The sequence below is a fragment of the Vicugna pacos genome, chromosome 7, assembly GCF_048564905.1.
Source record: "Vicugna pacos chromosome 7, VicPac4, whole genome shotgun sequence".
NCBI lineage: Eukaryota > Metazoa > Chordata > Mammalia > Artiodactyla > Camelidae > Vicugna > Vicugna pacos.
The window spans coordinates 58,545,270-58,567,702 of NC_132993.1; the positions used below are offsets into that span (position 1 = coordinate 58,545,270).

At 40.2% G+C, this 22,433-nt stretch overlaps 1 protein-coding gene across 1 annotated transcript in view; it reads left to right on the forward strand.

The window, feature by feature from the left end:
• COL28A1 (collagen type XXVIII alpha 1 chain) overlaps positions 1–22,433 on the forward strand; it is a 150,554-nt gene that overhangs the window by 80,196 nt on the left and 47,925 nt on the right. Inside the window, exons 26-27 of the mRNA XM_072964931.1 lie at positions 7,650–7,718; positions 9,675–9,743. Coding sequence (XP_072821032.1) covers positions 7,650–7,718; positions 9,675–9,743 — 138 coding nt within the window. The remainder of the gene's footprint in view (positions 1–7,649; positions 7,719–9,674; positions 9,744–22,433) is intronic.

A 22,433-nucleotide genomic window follows, 5' to 3' on the forward strand; every position in this document is an offset into this window, starting at 1 on the left:
TGTACAGACAGATAGATCTGATATGTTTTTCATTTAAACTCTGTGTTGTCACCTTAAACTATTGGCCTTAGTGCATTAAGTTACAAAACAAATGTGTTTCGGAATGAGGAAACTATTAAGGTTGATGATGAATTTACGGTAGGTTTTGTGGTATTTAGTTAAGGTCACATGTGTTTAGCATATGACATAGTCATTAGAATCAAGCCTCTATGTTTCAAAACATATAAAAAGCCGTCTCTGACATCTTGCACCCTTGTGGTGCTCCATGGATTTTTTTCCCAACTGGAAGAATTCCATATGACATCAGTAGTTATAGTATTTCTCTATACAGTTAACCTAAATTTAATCCAAATTTTGACCAGGGCTTCCAAGAGATTTCTAAAATTCTTGTAAAAACTACATTTCCAAGGAGATAGTAGACAGAGTTTTAAAATCCACTTTTGAAACATGCCAGAAAGAGCAACTGACAACTTGGTTTCTTGCTGAGTGGGAAGCACACATCCAGTGCCCTGATCCCTGAACCCCAAATCTCTGCATGTTGATGAGGAGGGCAAGCTCCGAGATCCTACCTAACCCTGCCTGCATGTCTTTACTGGATGCCTCTACAGAGTAGAAGGACCCTTTGTGATTGGAGGGTGATCATTATATAAATCTCATCTTCCTTTGAGAAGCCCAGAGAATTCTTTGCTTCTGTGTTTTCACCCCCACAGGCTGATGAATCACTCCAGGGCTGAACCCCTGACTTCTCTGAGGGTAAGCGTTTGTTCCTGGACTCCTAGCAGAGGAAGACAAGGAGTGGCTCTCCTGTGTCCCCTGAGGTCAGGTGTATCCTGCCAGGCACCCTCTCAGCTTTTTCAGCCCCCTTGTGTCCTAGTTCATCACAGAGAAAGCTATGGCCTTCCCCAGAGCTCTGGGGCAGCTGAGTTTAGCCCAATGCTTGCAAAGAGGAACTTTCATCTGGTTTTAGGGGCCCTCAAGTGTGCTCTTAACCATTAAGTAGTTGGAATAAAGTCAGAGCAGAAGAGACTTGTTGGACGACTGTTGATGCTGTTATTATTGTGTACAACCTAAATATTATATGCTACCCAAATAGTTCCAGAATATCACGGCATTTTAAACAACTCTCTCGTAGATAAAGAAATCAAGAACCAGAAAAAAAAAGTGATTAAAAATAAAAAAGAAATCAAGAACCAGAGAGGCTGAACAACTTGCCCCTTTCCAGTGTAAACATTTTTGATACTATACTGTGTTGGGAGTGAGAGGGAGGCTGTGAGACTGTGACTATGGATGGGTGGATGAAAAACGAAGTGGATGAATAAATCAGAGCAGAAAGAATGACTCGCCTTGATCTACAGATGCTAGGGCTTCAATACTGTCCATTTCCAACTACCGCGGCCCTGCTTAGCTTACAGTTGGATTGTTTCTTTTTCCGTTTTAACTTTCCCATTGTCAGAACTTAAATTATGTAAACATTAAGGAGAAGCATAAACCTAAAGCCAAAAGAGTTAAACATATCAAAATCTGTAAATGTTTGAATATTGTAAATACATGCTTTATTTGACAAAAGTGACCTATAGTCATAAATTAAAATGCACGTCTGTGTGAAATTCCACTGAGTATCATTATTCTAAAAATGTTCCCAGTGTCTGAATCACCCCTCTGTTCTCCGCAATGGCTCACATATGTGCACACCACCAACAGGCAGTGGAGGAACAGAGAAGCGATTCACACAGAGATGCATTAGGAATTTGTGGATTCCATCGGCAGACGAGAAATTCCACTTTAAACAATGTCTGACAAGGAGGGCTGGTCTAGGATACAGACTTACTGATAGTGAAGTTAGGGTTCTGTGATTTTAATTTTGAGTTGAAGAAACCCACCTTTATAATATGACTGCCAAACTGCTACAGGCAGGACAATCAGCTCAGAAACAGGACTAAATTAATGCAGGAGCTCTATCAAGTTTAAATAACAGGCAATTTGACCTTCGGGTGTCAGAAATGGTCACTTGGCTAGATGACTTTTCAAGGCTACTCACCAATTTAGTTCTATGCATGACCTCTAAAATCAGATCTAAAATCCAGTCTACGGGTGATTTCAGCACTACTTTCATCTCTCCTTGCTATTTTCCTAGATCTCCACTTCTCTCCCCAGGAGGGCACACATACCTTCCCTTCAGCCCTAAAGACACACACACTAAATCCTTTTATCATTCAACACCTGCATCACCATCAACACAGTTTTATTTTTAATCATGAAGACTGCAGGAACTCCCCTCAGTGGAAAATTATATTGAACATCAGTACAAGAGAGCCTTCTCTTCTCCGTGGCATTAGGGGCAGTGTCTACATTTTTATTTTTAAGGTTTATAACTCAGCCAAATAAGAAAGACTCTCTCTCTCTCCAATGGGATTCTTGGCACAGTGGAATCATCTTCACATCTTTGATGAGTTAATTTTGAGAAAAGGAAGAAACAATCAACAACAAATCCTGCCAAATCCTAAAGTAAATTTTTAAATGATCATGGACTTTGAGATACTGTTGCCTTGGGGTGAATATTAAAGTTCTAGGAAAGAAACCAATTCAAAGAATTGAAATTATTTCAATTATTTTGTAGTTGAAAGCTGGGAAGGTATACTAAAGGAAATGTTACATCACTTTGAGTCTTGTTTTCTGACACTTTCTTGCTTCCCCAACCCCCTGATCATTGTGCTGTTAATTAAAGACGTGACTGAGTAATATGACAATGGCCGGTCAACAATCAATACACATTATCAGTATCTGGGTTGTCTGTCCATAAGCATAGGAGAAGGCCTCTGAAATTTCCATTGACATCCGAGCAATGACAAGTAAGGTGTTCACAAGTTACCAAACTGTTACCTATGCTCATTACATAATTCATTCCAGAGTGGTGCTTATGTCTGTGGTAGCTAGAGCCTTGGTAGTTATAGCTTAATTTTATTTAAAAACCAGAAAGAAAGCAGCCACTAATCATTGCTTGGACTTCTTCTGCCTTATTTTAAAACCCAATCATTCCTTGGCTTTGTTATGTAGTAGAATCTTCAGAGTACCATTCCTTGGGAAATCCTTAAGAGGCTAATTCTTTTCACAGTGAATTCAATTTGCTTTTTATTATCCCCAGAGTAGAAAAGCATAAAATCACTTTCAGTACAACTGTAACCTGCTTCCACAGTCCTCTCAAAGAGTCAGAGGGAGAAATGGTGATTAAGGCTCTGTTAATATGTGTAGGGGAGCTAGTCTAATGGACGGTTTGTCTCTAAGAGCACTGTCTTCTCAAATATTGTATTTAAGTGTTATAAGATGGAGACAGTATAACAGATTGTTTCCTTGTCACTGCTCCACTTGAAACCTCTGCCACTCAGCTGCAAGACCCCAGCAGCTCATTTAATTTCTCTAATACTTCGCCTCCTCCTCTGTGATTTCGGGATAATAAACCTACTTCACAGGGCTAGTCTGTGAAATGAATGGGGTCATGTCTAGGAAACATTTTTGTGAATTTTAACATACTAAAGTATTACTAGTAGTAGTCGTAGTATGCGTTACTCTGCCAAGTGAAGTATGCTGCAGTATAGAGAAAAAGAGAGAATAAGAATTTGTGTAGGTAGGAGATCCGGAACGAGACAGATGAAAACATTGGGGTAAACCACATAACTGAGGAACAGCAACAGAAGGAAAGGGGAGCCTTAGACAGCTGGGTGCTTGTGCAGGTTGTGTGGGCCTCTTGGGAATGTTACTCTGAGGATGTGTCCTTTTTTCTCTTTGAGGGAGTGTGATTGACTCATTATAGGAAAAGGACTTTCAGAGCCAGAGCCATGCTCTTTGCACTGAACAGCAGTCGGGCGAAGTTAGCATCCTGCATCTAGCCCCAGACAATACTAAGACGGGGGGCCCGCTTTGGAGTCAGACCTGGGTTTGAATTGCTTCCAGCTGCATGGTTTTTGGCAAATCATGTATCCTTTCTAGCCTCAGTTTCCTTATTTGTAAAATGCAGTAAGTTAATGTTAGTAAGATCAGATCAGATAATGAATGAAAAGTACCTGTCACATCATGAACAATAATGTTTAATTATATTTATTTCATTATTAATTACAATAGCTTTAATATTAGCCAAAGCAAAGATTTGCCAAAAAGAAAATGAATGCATGTGACAGTGCTTTTGCTTTCTTTTTCTCCCTTTTTTCTTTCTTTTAGAAAGTAAAAGGTTTAATGAATGATCATAAGATTATGTATGATTTTAAAGATGTTGAATTAATCACTCTGCAAGGTTATGGTCTAGGTAAAACCTTCACTGAATCATCTGCTAAGTTCATATAGACAAGTACCACAGAAAGTGCTAAACCTGGCCATTTTCTGTGAAAATGAAAGGTGTCTCCCATCTAGAATCCCTTTTTTGGGCCAAGAGGAAGCTGTAGGCAATCTAAATAGTTATTCTTTTTTGAGGGGGTGGAGATGGGAGGGTAGGGGTAGCAATTAGACTATGATCTTATGAAATCGATGGATATAATTACAAATGGCAGCTCTGGAATTTGCTCTCAGGCCTGTCCATTATCTCCTAGTGCAAGGGCTCCCTCTGCAGGCTCCAGCAGCTTCAGAGCCTGCATGAGACGCTAAGTCCAGCTATGCAAGTTCCTGTTGTACTTCTTCTTATTTGTGAACATCACCCCTTCCACTGACATTAAACCTGCATATCTGAAAATGTCATGGTAAATGTACCTCTTGGGAACCACTGGTGCTGCATCGTGGCAGAACCCCTGCTGTCAAGGGCTGAAGTGAGTTCTGACCACAGTCCGCTTGTGGACATTTACCCGGTGTTGTGGCCTCGTGTGGACACGTGGCCCATGGAACAAAAGACACGATATCTTTTTAAGACCTGACCACAGTAGCGCAACGCTGTCTCTGTGGATTTACACACTCATTTCTGGGCTTGATATTCCCATCTATTGAAAAGTATGGTCCATAAACACCAAGGAACCACCCCAAAACGTGTTACTGATCAACTCTAACACCTGCAGAATGTGTTAAGATTTGATTTAAAGTCTTTTAGATTCATAAAAGCATATATCAGATTATATTTACATAGGCTGAGAGATTGTAAAAGACTGTTTTGCTAGATAAAGCATAGCTACATGCCAACAATTATATAGAAATAGCTTGTTCGAGGTAAACACAACAGTACTGCAGATGACATAGGATCACACCCTTAAAGCTCACTGGCCAAGGTTCAGATACACAGAAGGGGAGTAAGATGCCCACAGGGGCAGCTCTTCTATTGTATTTAGCCTTCAGATATCAAGTGGGAAGGGCTGGAGAGAACTAAATGAGAGAGAACATGGAGCAAGTGTGTGGATCATGTATACCTGGAGACTCTCATTCAGTGAATTTATAGATACTCCTCTAAAGGTACTTCCAAGGTACTCAAGAAAGAAGAGATAATAGATATCTGTATAATACAGGAAAAGTTCATGTTCTGTACTTGGAGTTCTTAATGATAGGGGTGATCATTTCAGTTGGGAGAAACTTGGTGTCCCTGAAAGCTGGGAGTCAGAAAACAAGAGGTGTTAAAGAGATAATTAGTACCTGTGGTCTCAAAAGCAGCTAAGTTCTAAGTGGAAGAGCTGGAGAGAGGAGACCAAATCATAAAAGGGGCCTGTAAGCAAAGGGGAAATACGTAATTATGAAAGTAGATATTAAAAGAATGAACTCAGTGGTAAGATAAAGTTTAATGGCTGTCCTTATTGTTTTAAAAGCCTTATTTTCTCTGGAAGTATTTTAGGGTTTGTAAGTAGAAAGTAAAGCTAAACAAAATATGGGCTTCTAATCCATTTCTTATAATCCATGTTTTTTGCTCTGTTGAAAGCTATAAGCTATTCAGCTTTTGACAGAATATGGACAAAATAGGACCTTGGGCAAAGAGCTTGGGAATTCTAGGTTCAGAGCCTGGCTCTGCCTTTTTTTTATATATATAATTTTATTGAGGCATATTTTACATATCATAGAATTCACCTATTTCAAATATACAATTCAATGATTTTTTTAAAATAAATATACCCAAGTTGTACAACCATCACTACAAATCAGTTTTAGGACATTCTCTTCCCCCCAACAAGATCCCTCCTACCCATTTACAGTTAATCCCCCTTCCTCGTTCCTATTCCTGGCCCTTGGCAACCACTGACTGACTTCTTGTCTCTGTAGATTTGCCTTTTCTGGACATTTATATAAATGGAACCAAACAGTATGTGATCTCATATATGGGGCTTCTTTCATTAAGAATAATGTTTTTGAGGTTCCTCCATCTTGTAGCATAGAGCTGTAGTTCGTTCCCATTTATTTCTGACTATACCCCATTTTGTCTATCTGTTTACCAGTTGATGGGCATTTAGGCTAGTCCCAGTTTTTGGCTATTATGAATAGTTCTGCTGAGAGCATTTGTATGTAAGTCTTCGTGTGGACATATGTTTTCATTTTTGGGGGGTGTATACCTCGGAGTGAAATGACTAGATCATATGGTAAAATTATGTTGAACTTTTTAAGAAACTGCTGAACTGTTTTCCAAAGTGGCTGCACCAGCATCACACAAAGGTTCCTATTTCTCCACATCCTCTCAGCACTGCCTCTCAATAGCTGTGCAGCTTTGGGCAAACTTCAGTTCCATCTTTAAAAAACCAGGTTGGGTAGGGAGTCAACATTTACCAAGTACCTACTCTGTGCTAGAACATTTAGGTTTACGAAGCCATTTGCTTCCCCTCTCCAAAGAAATTAGATGCACTACATTCTTTGTCTTCCTTCATTGTCATCCCCATGAAAGATAGACATGATTTTCTATACATCTGATGAATTTACTGAGATTCAGAGAAGTTAGATAAATTAGTCATTACTGTCATACAGGATTCTTGTGAATACCACATTATACTGAATAATGTATATGAACGTTCACAGCATAGTGTTGGGTACACAGAAGATGGTTAATAAAGAGATTTTCATTTCTGTGCTTCTTTCCATCATCCGTATCTCAAAGAGGTCTAACCTACCCTAATCAGGTCCCACCTGCTTTCTGGTGATAGTTGCCTGTGATGAAACTGTCACGCTCTGGAGAAACTGAAAGCCTTTAGGGAACCCACCCTCAGTCACAACCACTGTAGCGCAGGCAGAAGTGTCCTTGAGCCAATCTTTGTCGCGTAAAAAAATAAGAGCGACTAGTTCAGGATGGGGTTACATCTTTTAAAGGTTGTTTTTCACTCTTATCTCTTCACCCCGCCCCGCTTCACAATGACAGTAATTACTTTTCCAAATTCCAGAGAAAGGAGTTCTGAAAAAGTACATATTAAGGTTGCCAAGAAGTTAATTGCCTTGATTGCTTTGAAATGAACCCTTATCAACTGGCTTGATAAATGGAAGTAAGAAATGAAAACAGTGAGAGAATGCTCCCTTGATCAAGCAGAGAAAGGTGATCTGGGAGAAAAGGGCCTAATTATTATCTTAGTCAAATTCAAGTGTTTGAGATTTTAAAATTTATTTCTGAATATTAAAGTTCATATGAACTATTTTTAATATGAAATTTTATATGAAATGTTATTCAACATAAAGTTAAAAAAATAAGTAACTTGTCACTCATTGTGTCTTTGCAGGGAGAGCCTGGTGTCAGAGGCCTTCCAGGTCCCACTGGGCCTCGGGGCATAGGAGCCCCAGGGCCAAAGGTGAGTCCTCAGCTTTGTGCTCTGTGCGAGGGTCAGGTCCCATTTGTGACCAAGTGAACATGCACTGCACAGAAGTGTTCATTCTAATGTTGACTGATTCTTTCCCTTCATAGTTGATGAAGACTTATTTTCCATATCAGGTAAACTTTCAGTAAAACAGAACATTTAAGTTTATAAAGCCATTCGCTTCCCCCCTCCCCCTGCCCAAAGAAATTAGAAAGGTAGTGTCCCTTTAAAAAGTGACTACAAAGTGCTCCAAATACATCCACATTCTTTAGAGGGATTGCCATCGAAGGAAGCCTGCCTTTCCCTTGGCCAGAGGTGCCTGTGGTAGCCTTTCCACAAGATGCCAGCTCATGTACCTTTTGTGTCCTATGTGCATAATCTACTCTGCCAGGGCCTCAGTGCCAGGGTCTAGAAGTACGTCCCCTTGGAAGGTGAGAGGAGCTTCCTTTGACTCCCTTTGCTCTCATTTCTATTTCTCTTGGTGATTATTCATTCTTTTCTTCTTTTAATCCAGTGTTTCTCAATGAGGGAGATTTTGTCTCCCCCTCTCCACCCCCGGGGGACATTTGGCAATGTCTGGAATCATTCTGGGGTGTCATGTCACACTTGGGGGAGGAGGGATGCTGCTAAACACCCTGCAGTGCACAGGACAGCCCCCCAGAGTGACGAACTATCCATCTCAAAATGTGAATCATGCTGAGATTGAGAAGCCCTGTTTTAATTATTCATCCATTTGCTCAGTAAATAGTTCTCTGATTTGTTCAAAAAATAAGGTAAAGAAGTATCAGGCATGTTCACAGGGAAAATGGGTTTCAGTAAACCATCCATGACAAATTCAAATTTCAAATAGACATATTCACATCTCAAATGCACAAATGTGAATTAGAACCCTATTATCAGAGAGGAAAGGGAAAAGGCTTTAGTTGTCAGATATTTTACTGAGGATCTCAGAATTACCAAGATTCTTAGTTTATCTCCTTTTAAACAATCAAGTCCATTTTGGCAGTGGACTATTTCTTAACCTTGAAGATCACTTTATATGGATGAAGATCCTCCCAAGATATTAGTAGTTCTTAACACTGGGTGATGGAATGCTAGGTCTATTTATTTTCTTTACTGTCATTTTTGTTTTTAATTTTTTTTTTGCAGAAAAAATCTTCCTCTTTACAATCAGAAAAAATAAAGCTTTTTCATATATTGGAAAGAAAAAGGCTGACTTACACAGTAACTTACATTAACTCAGCATTTTGTAAAGCTTGTTCCATCAAACGTTAATTTGGGAACCTCTGGGACAAAGTTAGACTAATTTCTCTACTGTAGGACTTCTTAGGGGCATTGATATATTAATATACTCTAAGGACGTCCAAGGAGAGGCATATACCATGTTATAAATATTTCCCCATCTTATTTGACCATAGAAGTCTCTCCTCAAGAAACATGGGGTCAACTTACGCTGTAAGGAACACACACTGTGAAATGATATCGTTTTTGCTTCATTTACATATTTTCTTAAAAATTCATCCCTGATCCACATCAATAGCCACTGAGTCTTTAACTGAAACCCCCATTAATTAGCACTCTACACTGAAACGGAGCAACACGTTAAAGGCTACACAGATGTATGTGTGAGTGGTCTTCGAATCCCTGGTGTTCTAGGGGCTGGAGGTAGGGCCCAAGCAGACAACACTGTGGGGCCAACACTTCTCCATATTATGCCAATCAGCTCTGCCTTATCTCTTCATAGTTGGGTTATATGTAAAATTTTTGCAAACAATTCTATGGCTTAAAAATTTTGGAAAAGCACTGCTTTATCTAAAATATGATATAGCTCATGGGCTGCGTGGATGTAGGTCTCAACCAGACTAGAGTCACAGTGAAGCCCAGAGCAGTAGTCTGTTGTTTCTTTCTACATCTCCTAATTGTCTTCCTTTTCTCTCTATCTTTGAACAGGGTGATATTGGGCAGAAAGGTTTGCCTGGCCTTCCTGGCCCCCCTGGCTACGGATTACAAGGAATTAAAGTAAGTGAACGGGATTGTGCTGGAGTCCTCTCTCAATTCACAAGGGCGATGGGGAGAAGAGGGTGTGGATAATACAAAGTGTGACTGTCATGAAATGGACTTCATGTGAGCTTAGCAGTTAAAGTTGCACCCAGTGTTTAGAGGCATCGTGCAGCAGCATACAAATGGTCTAAGTACATTAGTGTCACAAGTGCTGAATGTGGCATAAGTAGCTTGGAGAAAAACAGCAGTCGCAGTGGTTTGCTGTTCCTGTGGGTTTCTGAGCTGAGTGGAGGGCCTGTGCCCCACTGCGTGTTCTCCCTCTCCCTTGCCTTTCTCAGCTGCATCCTCCCTTCTTAGATCAGTGTTTCCCAGTCTGAGCTCACAAAGGAATCACTCAAGGAGCTTTTGAATAATACTCATGTCCTACCCTAGAAGAAGGAAATCTGATTCTCTGGGGGTAGGGCTTGAGTACTGGGGGTTTGAGACCCCCCTCACGGGATTCTCCTGAGCAGCCAGGTGAGAACCACTGCTCTAGGCCTGACTGTGTGCTTCGGGAGTTCTCAGCTGCCCACATTCTGCTTTATTTCTGTCTCAGCCGCAGCAAGCATACCTAGCAAGGTGCGACTCCCAGGGTCTCCTATGTATCAGTAGACAAGATTTGGCGTCTAATGGTTGCTGAGTAATTTCAAACAATTCCCTCTGCTACTTCTAATATGTTTGTTTGTTTGTTTGTTGGCTCACCCTCATTCTATTTGCTTTCCCCTAAATAAACTTCTATGATTAAGCCTCAAAACTGAGTAATTCACCCCTGGATCATTGCTATTGACTCTAAAAAAAGTGGAAAAAGAAACTCTTTTTCAGATAACAGAATTTCCTAGTAAGTAGGAGACAGTAGGAGCACAAGATAATAAATGTGAAAATCCTGTGTTGAAATTAAACCGCCTGCTCCTGTGTAAAGAGTGAGCTTAGCCAAGAGCAAAACTCATTGAATCTGTGTTAACGGTTCCGGTCTATCACGCATTGTCAAGGGCTTCCACCGCAGGTCTTTTAAATAATAGTTCATCTGTCTGGCTGAGTATCCAAGCAAAGGCCAGTTAACATGTTGCTGACAGCACACAAGCACTGGAAAACACAGCAAAAACCCGCTTCCTTGTAAACAACATCCCTCAGTCTTTAAACTCTGCAGTTAAAAGATGGTAACGCTCTGCAGATGGTTTTGTATTTATGACTTTGCTTAAGCAGTGAGCTCATGTTAGACCACCGGTCTTGCTCCAATAGAACTCAATTTACGTGTGGTGTTTGTTTGTTATCACTACCTTGGCAAATCTGGAGCCAGCTTTCTGCCTTTGTTATCTGGGACACATTCCCTTATTTACATAGGAGCCTCTTAGGTTGCACTTAACTAATCTGCATCAACTCTGACTCACGTGGTATCCTGCCCTTTCTTTTATATCCTCTGGGTCACGCCACATTCAGAATCCTTCCTGAATGAAACTATGGTAGGTAGGAAATCTACCATAGTGAGGGAAAAACCAGAATTTAAACTGCCACACTTCCAGTCCTATCAGAAGTGAGATAAGCTTTTCCTCCATGGAGGGCTGTGGCCTGATGCTTCTTGACAGGGAGCCTTGACCAGGGCTGCCTCTTAAAACCTCTCGACATATGGGATCGCATGGCATCCTGTTGGCAGCAGGGCAAAACTATTTCATGATTCCTGCCTCATTTTTCTGGCCCTGGCTTGTACCATCACTGCACAATGGAGGGAACTAAAAAACTGAATTGGTGGTGTTCCTCCAAGTCATTTTAAAGCTACATATTCAGTGAAGTTTCATGTCTTATGTTCATTTGTTGAATTTATTTCATACCCCTTTCTAAAAACCATATGAGTCAGTAAAACTTGCTTCTGTTGATACATCTGCTGGGAAGGATTTATGGAAGCCCTTGTTAACCTTTGACATTCGGGCCTGACCTGTGCCCTGCCTCTCTATGCCACCCCCACCAAGGGAAAGCTAAGGGCTCATGCTGCAAACACAGAGGGATTTGCTCCAGCACTGACCTAACTTTTCTGCAAGACTATTGGCTCTTCTGTCAGCTATTCATTCAACTAACCAACCAATCCTGAGTGAGTACCATCTACATTAGCCAGATAAGCTAAGTGCATTACAAAATGATGAGTTAGAAGACATGAATTTAGTCCTCACGGGGTTTATAGACATAAAATAATCATTCTTGAGCTGCACAGAATAGGGAGGAGTGGCACAACGAAATGAATTGGGATTACAGGGTAGGCAAGTGCCCTGTAGTGTCCTGTAGGCCACAGTGATGTTTGGTCTTAATCCTAAGAGCATCGGCAAGACAGATAAGGGTGACATGACCAGGCAAGTATTCAGAAAAGACTCCCTCTGTCTACCACTGAGAGAAGGGATGGGCATGACTAGAAGGAGTGAGAGGCTTCCCCTTCCACATATTCTTCTGATGCTCAGTATAGAAGAGCGTGATCTGGGAACCCCCTCCTCCTGCCCTTCCCAGTGTTCTGGGACCACCTGGGGCTGCTTCTGTGGCAGCCCTGGTCCTAGGAAACCCTGAAAACATGGTGGGCTCTCCCACCTTGGGCACCACAGCAGCCTCCTGCCATTGCTCTGCAGTCCCTGCTGTGGCCCAGCTGGGTCTACACCAGAGAGGAGCTCCAGCTCCTTCAGGGGCCTCAGTGCTTTTCTCAACCACAAGTGACTACTGATTATGTGATGGATATGAGACCATGGCTCTTTGGTCCCAAAGTGGCCTTGGTCTTTCAGGTTGACAGCACAGGTCCAGAGGTTCTGTGATGCCAGCACCTTGTCCCACCATGAGCCTCCAGCACTGACCAGTTCCCCTAGATACGCCAGTCATCCCTAGAGTATGTCAGGAGGGAGAAGGGAGGGGGCATGGTCTGGAGGGATTGCTTGATGTGTCAACGAGCCCTTGAGGGGCCAGGAGGGACAGAACGAGAGCATGGGCCATCCAGGAAAGGCCAAGTATGAGGACAGACAGAAATGGTTTCCCTCCACCCCACTCTTCCCTTCTACTCAGGAGTCATACCTGTTTTCCTCCATCTTTGTTCCAATCAGTTCCCATGTCCTGATCTGCAATGGCATTCCCAGAGTATTTTTTCTCAGAGGGTCAGGAGGTCCTTATAAAAACAGGATTCCTGTCGGCCCTCTGTGACTTCAGGGGTTTCTGAGACAGATGTGTGGACTGGGACCATAGCTCCTGTGACATGTAAATCCTTTATTCATTTAAAGGTTGAGCTTCTGTGCCACTGGTTTCCATTCTTTGGTTAGACCTGAACGAGACTGATCTCACACTGCCTGAGAAAATGCTCCCTGCAGTTAGGCTGTGGCAAAGGATGGGCTGACTCACATTTCAGGCCCAGCCAGTGTGTCACCAGTGTGAACAAAAGGCTCAGTGACATGCGGCGGAGTCTGGTGAACATGACCTGTGTGACCTGGCAGGAATCCCCGTGTCTCCAGAGCTGACAAATAGTGATGACAGCAGTGGTTCCAGGGCCCCAGAACTAAGAGGTCAACCTCCGAGACACCTGGGACCCAGAAATGGAGGGAAACTTAGTCCAAATGACCCCTCCCCTCTACCTAGATTCTGACCTCAGTGGTGTGATGGAAAGAGAGAGAGCTTGAGAGCCACTCAGACCTTGGCCTGAATCTGTCCAGTTGTGTAAGCTCAGACAAATTATTTATCTCTGCTGAAACTTAAAGCATACTCATCTTTCAAATGGGGATAATAATGCCTATTTTACAAGTTGTTGTGAAGATGAAATTAACTGTACAAAGTGCCTAGTGGACACTCAGGTAGAGCTTGAGCTACAGAATCAACAGGTTTGCCTTGGTTTCCACATCTGAGTAATGAGGCTAATAATAGTACTATTTCTTTAAGTTGTTATGAGGAATAAATGAAATTAAATGAGACAGTGTGTGTGATGCATTTGACACAAGGCCCAGCACAGGGTTACATGTGCAGTAAATGTTTGTAGTTATTTGCATTATAATTCCTTCCTGCTTCCCTTCCCTTTTGACTAGTCCCTCTTGTAGTTTCCAGGATAAAGGCCCGGAATTCTGACATTCGTGTGCTTTAATGCTCTAAAATAGACCTGCCAGTGTAGACCTGCCACCTGTACCAAAAAGACACCTGAATATATGATGACTCAAACACAATAGAGGTTTTTGTCCATGGAGCAGGCCAACGGGGGTGTTCTTCGTTGGTGGGCAGTTTTCTTCCACATAGAATTTCAGAGAATCTCAACTTCTGTTTATATTCCCTCCATCTGCTGGGCCTCTTTACCACTTACACCCAGCAAGCAGAGGGGGAGCATGTGAAAGAGGCACAACTGCTTCTTAAGAGTCTTGGCCAAAAGGTGACACACATAGCCTCAACCCACAGTTTCTTGGCAAGAACTAATCTTCTGGAAAGGTAGTCTAGCTGTGTGCCCGGGAAGAAGAGGAACACGAGGTTTGTTAGAGAGCTGGCAATTGCTGCCATGCACCATTTAACCTGCTTCTGGGAAGGATGGGCATTCTAAAGTTATGTATTATTCTGAAGTATGTTGGTCCTTCTGGAAGAAAACAGAAAACCAGAATGGTATCCATGGCAACCTCCAGAATGCCTGTCACTCTCCTGATACTGTGGGGCATAGTAACCTCGCTTACAAGGACTGGGTACAACTTTATCCTTCCTTTTATCCTACCTTCAAAGAAAAAAAAAAAAAGAAAACCTTAGTTCCTTGACATCTTCTTACTTATTTTGAGTGGTGTCGAAAGCACCAATGGATAATTTAGAAATTGTCTTGAGTGGACAGGCTGAGTACCAGCCAAAGAGCTGGAGGAGGGCTGGGGTTTGGTGGGACCAGGATATGAACAGGAAGTGCTCTTTCCTGTCTTTGACGGAGTCAGGGCCAAAGGATGAGGGATGCCCCAAACCCTACAGGAGTGCTGTGGTTCAAAGGCTGGGGAGAGATGGGCATGGCATCAGAGGACTGGAGTGGAGCTGATGCAGTGAGCTCCACGTCAGGAGGACAGAGAAGCCAGTGATTCAGGCTCACATGGAGAACAGGGAGGGTTGGAGTCCTAGGGGATTACTTGGGATGCCAGAAGCACTTGAAACCAGCAGGGGTGTGATGGTGAGTGAGTCAGCCCAGCTTGCACAGGGATAGCCAGAAAGAAAAGGGTTTCTCCCACCAAAGCTCTCTGATTAGCAATTCAGGTTAGAACCCAGAACTGGGTAAGATTCTTGTTTAAGGTTAATGTCATTTCTTAGGTGGACTTTTTGGTTTGTTTCCAGCTGTATGGAAGTAACTGTGGTTTTGCAAATTCCTCGTGCTTCCCTTGACAGAGCGGCGGAAGCATGACAATGTCAGTAGACTGTAGTGAACTCTCACAGGGCACCTGCCAGCCAGCCATCTGCCTCCCACCTGTGACCTGATCACACTAAAAATGTCTCCAGAATCCATTTGACTAGATTTTTGATCAGAGTGGACCTATTACAGCACGGGAAATTGCCCCCCTTAAGGACCAAATAACAATGGTTTATTCATTGAAATAAAAATGACTTAAGGGGGGAAAAAAAGAGTCCCACTTATAAAAAGTCAGGGGTCAGTTCAGTACACACTAAGTTGTAAATACTGCAGAAAGACTAAGACTAATTGACATAAGGACATTTTTCTAGTCTTCTAAGTTCATAACCATGCATATGATGTTATTAATATTACTGAGGTAACAATACATATACACACATTTTAATATGATGACTTCTTGATACTTCAATTTAAAGTTTTCTTTACCCCTTCTGACCACAGACAAAAAACAGCATCAAAAATAGAAAATTAAACCATCTTTGCTTGTAGTATGATCGCTGCATTTAACTTGACCACATCTTAGAAATTAAACTGACACAATAAGGAATACAGTTAACAGCATAACATAGATTGTGTGCCTTTATGCCAAAAACCATCTTTGAATGAACTTCTAAAGCTTTTCTGTGTTGTAATTTTCAAATTCCCACAATGATTCTTCTACATAGAAAGGAGTTGTTGGAACCACATGAGAGGTTTAAACCTTAAATAGCTAGTTATTTTGGGATTACACCTGCCAAAACACTCCTGTGGCAGGAGAGGGCTGTGGCTAAAAACTGGTCCTGGTTATCAAAGTCCACAATCCTAGTTTCAGATTTTGAAGGGATTTCCTACCTTTATACCTTTTATTACTTTTTAAACCAAATTAATTACATGTGTTACAAACCAAAGCCAAAAGCACTGAGCCCATAATTTTCTCTATACTGTAGGCTGAAAGGTCAAGGAAAGTTTGCATTTATTAACTGAGGCTGGCCCTCGGCTCATTTGTATTTCTCACTTACTGATTCATACTTTCATTTTCCTCCTGAACCAAGTGGCTTTTACTCCTTTGAGCCAGTTAGGAAAAAGGATGGATTTTTTTTTAATTCCTTAATCTGAATCAGGATATGGTAAGGTATTTTCCTCTGTCAGCCTCATTATTAAAATTTCCTTCTGTAATGGCCCATTTCCCAAATCAGAATTGGAATGGAACCTTTAGGCTCTCAGTTTAGTGGGGCTTCAATCATCATTATCATCTTACATTTGTTGTCTGTTTACCATGAACAAGGAGCTATGCAATGGTTAGTGACCATCACAGAGTCTGTCTGACATCTGTGCCACTCCTTATGCTACCATGGACCTGAAAGCAGAACCTAATTTCTAAGTCATTTTTCTCACAGTATCCTGGCCAAGGTTTAGGTGGTTTCCCCAACTCCAAAAGGAAAGTCAAAAGGACTAAAGATTTGGTAATAAAGATAAGACAGTATCTCAATGCCATGTGCTGATGCTGAGTATTAAAAAAAGTTTCCAATTATTACCAAAAGGTCCAAAATTATGTGGAAGATTTCATTTGAGCAGTTACACACTAAAACTACTCATTTTGCCATAGTAGTATGTAATGTATGATCATGGCAGATGTGCTGCTGTTTTAAACTGTTCTGAATTTTTCTCTCCCCTTCCTTCCTTCATGTTTTCCTCTCTCTCTCCCTCCCTGCCTCCTACCCATGCACATCTATCTAATATATAAAGGCGTATACTTATTCCCTTTCATTCTTGTAACAGTTCTTGTCCATATAAAACCAAGTTAAATAAAGGATAGGGATATATTACTCTTAGCTGCTGCTCTCTTGATGGCCCATGAATTTCACTGTTGAAAATTTACAAAAGGTATCTTATCTTTTTCCCACCTTTCAATGCTTGGTTAGAAGTAAATTATTAGTATGTATTTTTCCCTTCTCCTTTCTGCAAGGTAAGATGAGCCTTTATGACTTAGAGCTTTGAGTGTGGGGAGAGCTCTAGGAACATATATTATAGTCTCTAAATTCTATGTATTACCTTATTCCAGGCTCACCAGCCTATGAGCTAGGCTCTGGGAAACAGAGCACAGAGAAGTTAAGTAACGTATCCAAGGTTACTTACAGTGGCGATTCCATGCAGCCTCCCTGAAATAATCATATGTTGGGTACTTATCAAGTCAGGGTAGACGTCAGACAGAGGAAAAAAATCAGTTTGAGGCTTTCAAAATTAAATGCCACTCAAAATTTGTATTTCCATCTGAGAATGTAAAGTTGGGCCTTGGAGATATGAGATTTATGAAGTGAGGTCTTTTTTTTTTATAATCTAAATTTTTAAAAAGAAAGAATCATTAAGAAGCACTTTATTTTCCCCTAAGCATGGTTCTGTCCAAAGCCAGAGGTTGGACTTAGTGACCTTTTGAAATCAACTGCCAGGCACAAAACTAGGATGACGGCAGGATCTGGGCTGTTGTGCGTAGCTGCATTGGGGCGAGGCTGTTATAACCACTGTGCCCTCACACATTCAAAGGCTTATCAAGTCCTTTCCGGTTTGACTGGCTGACAGACACACTTTTTTGTACTGCAAATCTGTGATGAGTGAATGAGTAGCCAGTAGGTCTGTAATCTAAACTACTTTTATTGCTTTTACAAACATCTCAAGAACTGTACAATTATTGGCTTTTCATTATCAGCATCTTTGTTTACCTAGTTACAGATATGACTTCTCACTTTAAATACAAGTGAGGGGAAATGAGGTAAGTTACCTGTTCAAGGTCACTCAGAGAATCCCTCACAAAGCAAAGACTAAGGAGTTTTATGGGTATTGAGGGCTCAAACTGACAGGCAATAAGACTAATCCCAGAATATTCTCTCTTTCATCCTATAAAAAAGTCTTTAAACAACAATTCTTCAGAACTGCTTCCCACATTATCATGTTGGGGATAATGGGCCCAACTGGTGTGCACTCTGCGCTAGGAAACCCAAGTGAGAAGAGCAAAGACTATTGAATGGAGAAAAATAGGCAAAAAAAAAAAAAGAAAAAAAGATCTGCTTCTGAGACACAGAGAGGGAATTAGGAGGAAAAGGAGAAAGGGAAACAAAACAAAGAGAAGAAACTGGTTATGATGACTTTTTCAGGATGTTATGGTTAATAATGCTTTTGGCCTTACATCTTTCTAGTATCTGCAATTAATACAGTGACAGTTTTCTGGCTAAATGTTACTGGTGTTCTACTTCTGCCTTTCTGTTCCTTTCATTTCACATGTTTCTTTTAGACAACATGTATCTGGATTTTTAAAACTCCAGTCTGACAATGTTTGCTTTGTGTCAGGAGCATTAATTCATTTACATTTAATGTAATTAGTGAACTTTTAAAATTGATTTCTACCATCTAATTTCAACCTATTTGTCCCACTTGCTCTACATTTCTTTTTTTGATCTTTTCTTTCCCTTTTAAAGATTTATTAATTTTTAATGGTTGCCTTTTCCCCTTTACTAGCTAGGAATTTACACATTTTTCTTCCTCTTTTTTCAATACTTACTCTTAAAAATATTCACATTTGCCTTATGAAATATCTATATCAACTTTCTGGTTACTACAATAACATAGAACACTTTAATGACATTTTTTCCTACCTTAATATTATTATTGTGGTTTTATATTTTAATTAATTCTCAATCCCTCAAGATATTTTTAATACAATCACTGTTTACTTAGATTTATCAACATATTTACTACTCTCTTACTCTTTAACTCATCTTCCGTCTCATACTGAAACCATGCTCCTTCTGCGTGACTTGAAATTTTCAGAATTTCCTCTGGTAGGGAAATTCTCCTAGTGCAACCTCTCTCTATTTTTGTTTGCCTGAAATCATATTCATTTCTCCTTAATATCTTCTTAAAAGATATTTTTCTGAGTATAGAATTCTAGGCACACAGAGTTTCCTCTCAGTGTATATGAGATTTTCTCATCATTTGTCCTCCATTATTGTTCTTGAAAGATTACCTGTTGGTCTAGCTATTCCTTTGGTGGTAACTCATCCTTTTCTGTGTGGCTTTTAAGTTTTTCTCTGTGTGTTTGGTGCTATGCCATTTCACTGCGATGTATTTAGGTGTAGATTTCTTTTACTTTATTTTGCCTAAGAGTTGTTGAAATGCTTGATTTTGTGAACTAGTATTTTTTTTAACCATTTCTGAAATTTTCTGCCTTATCTTTGAATAAGCAATCTAAAGCAACCTGATCCAGTCTTCCCATTCTCGCATTGTCTCTGTCTTTCTGGAACTGCAATCATTAGGCCTTTTCATCCTTTCCTCCTACATATCTATCCTTTCATATATTCACACTTGTCTTTCTTAGCTACATTATGGCTGATATTTTTCCAGTCTATTTTCTAGTTCACTAAATCTTCCTTCAGCTGTATTGAATTTCTTGTTTAACCAGTTCATTAAATTTTTAGCTTCTATGATGTATTTTATTTCTAGAGGTTCTGTTTGACTTATTAAAATCTACATACTCATTGTACATAGATATTCTTATAGAAAAAAATCAAATTATTTCCCTTCTTTGCTTAAAAAGCCTCTAAAGTCTTCTTATAATATTTTAAAAATTGAGAGAAAGAAAAAGAAAAGGAAGGAAAAGAAAAGAAAACTTCTACAAGGCTGACTATGATCTGGATGCTGCCCATCTCTGATTTTATCTTGCATTTCCCTTTATCTCACTCAGTACAGTCAAGGCACACTGGTTTCCTTTCTGTTATTCAAAAACAAAGCTCACTCCTTCTGTAGGGCCTTGGCACTGTTGTTTCTCCCACCTTGGCATCTGACATGATTGGCTTCTTCTCTTCATGCAATCTTAGCTCAGATATTATCTCCTTAGCAAGACCATCCCTGACCATTCCATGCCATTCCTACTCCATTCTCAGTCATTTTATAATAGTGTCCCAGTTTGTTGTTTTCATAGCATTATTACCATCTGAAAATATTTCTGTGTTTACTTCTTTATTGCCTGTCTTCTCCTGGTCAAAGAAGCTCTTTGAGAGCAAGAACTTTGCTTCTTTCTTTCATCTCTAATTCCCTAGCATCTAGCACTGTCTGGCACATAGTAGTCACTTAATAAACACTTGTTTGATCAATGAACATGGTAATGAGCCATTTAATGACTGTATGAAGCTTATATAGGAGATATGGTGAAGTTCCACCTGTAACCATATTGTCAACCCACAAAATAATTTATTTATTATACTTTAAATCAATAAACCATTCTTGAATTCTATCTTTAAGAGAACTCGAAACTTGTGAAATGATAGATTCTTTTCTAGTGTTTAAGAGTGGAGGTACCTTACTGTTACAGGCTGTAAGAGTATACAGGTATACTTGGTCTACTTAGTTGGCCTAACAGGTAGAAGTTTACTCTGAAGTGCTGGATTTGGCTTTCTTAAAAGTATATCTTTGTGATCAAATTTTCTATTACCACAATGCAACAGGATCACAATGAATACTGTAAAAGTAAACGTGCTTATTTGCTATGAATGAGAGTATTCTACCTGGTGGTTCTTTTGTATTCTCAGTGGGTTTTGCCCTACTATCACCAGAGTATATTTTCAGTAATTTTTTCCCTTTCTTTTTAAAAATTCTTTTGTTTGTTTGTTTTTCGGGGGAAGGTAATTAGGTTTATTTACTATTTTTTAATGGAGGTACTATACTGGGTATTGAACCCAGGACCTCATGCAGGCTAAGCATGCACTATACCACCCCTCACCCCCAAATCAGCAAATTTCCAGATTGATGAGATCTCAGTCCTACTTTTAAAGACTCATTTTAATAGATTAAAGAACTAAGAGAGAGGAAACTTAATCCATCATTGCCTGTCACCAGGCCAGCCAACTATTATGCAATGTTATTAGACGTTCCATGATCCTCTTAAGTTTATAATTAAATTAGAAATAAGTGAGAAACCCAGTGCTATCCAGTTGTTAGATTTTCACATCTTCATAGTTTTTACCAGGAAGTCTAAGTCTTGGAAATGGGCAGATTTTCCTGTGTGCTTATATTTGTAGAGATGACATTTAAGAGTAGTACTACCACATTCATTATCAATGATATTTATTGGTGTAAAGACAGTGAGCTTTTATAAGATTTTGGAGGGGGGGCATATACAATTATGCCTTTAAATAGAGGTTCTTAAATTTTAAAGGAGAGAATAAATTTTTAATCTCTTAGAATACTAGTCTTCTGCAAGTGCTCCAACTGGCTCCTGTTGGTTTTAAGCCAATACTTCCCATAGGTATTATTATGCCAGTTTTAGAAAGAAATAAATCTTCCACAGACCAATCTGTCCTTCCCTCTTAAGTTACCTTACTGTGATGATTTTGTAAAGCAAACACATTTGTTGTGTTTTCCTGCTACATATATACTTAAATAATAGTGCACACACATTCTTTGCCAGGATTGTGAAATGAGTAATGCTAGTATGCTCTTCAAAATAGAATCTGGGTTTGTTCTGCATATAAGGAAAATAAGTTTATATGCAAATTTTAAAATCAGATCTTCTGCCAAAATTAAGGGTACTGACTCTAGTATTTGGTCTTGATTAGTTGTACAAAGTTTTATTATGGCACTTCATTCAGTATGTATTTATGGAGCATATGCATATATGCCAGGCTCTGTTCTAGGTGCTTAGGATGTATCATGAGCAAAAGAGACAAAAGTTTCCACTATTATTGAAATTGCACTCTATTGGCAATAAATATAATAAATAGCTTATCTAGTATGTTTGAAGACGAAAACTATTGTAGCAAAAATAGGAGAGCAAGGTAAGTGGGATAGAGGGCTGTGATGAAGTTTTAAGTGTATGGCCTCATGAGAAGCTAACATTTGAGTAAAGACCTGAAGGAGATAAGGAAGGGAGACTTGCAAATTTCTGAGAGAAGCTCATTCCAGGCAGAGAGATGAGTTTGTGCAAAGGCCCTGTGGTAGTAGGAGGGTACATGGCATGTTTAAAGAAGAGCCATGAGACTTGTATGGCTGGAGGTGGGTCAGAGAAGTTAACAGCAGTGAGGCTGGAGGAGGGCTTGATCACATACAGCCATACAGGCCCTTGTAAGGACACTGGCTTTCACCTGGAGTGAAGTGGGATGCTATTTTGGGGGGATGTTTTGACCAACAATGTAATATGGTCTGGCGGACTTTTAAAAATTATAACCGTGACTGCTGAGCTGAGAACAGATGTAGCAGCACCGGGATTGAACTAAAGAGGCTATTTAGGAATCCAGGCAATTATAAATGGCATTTGAAAATCTAAGTTTTATAATCTA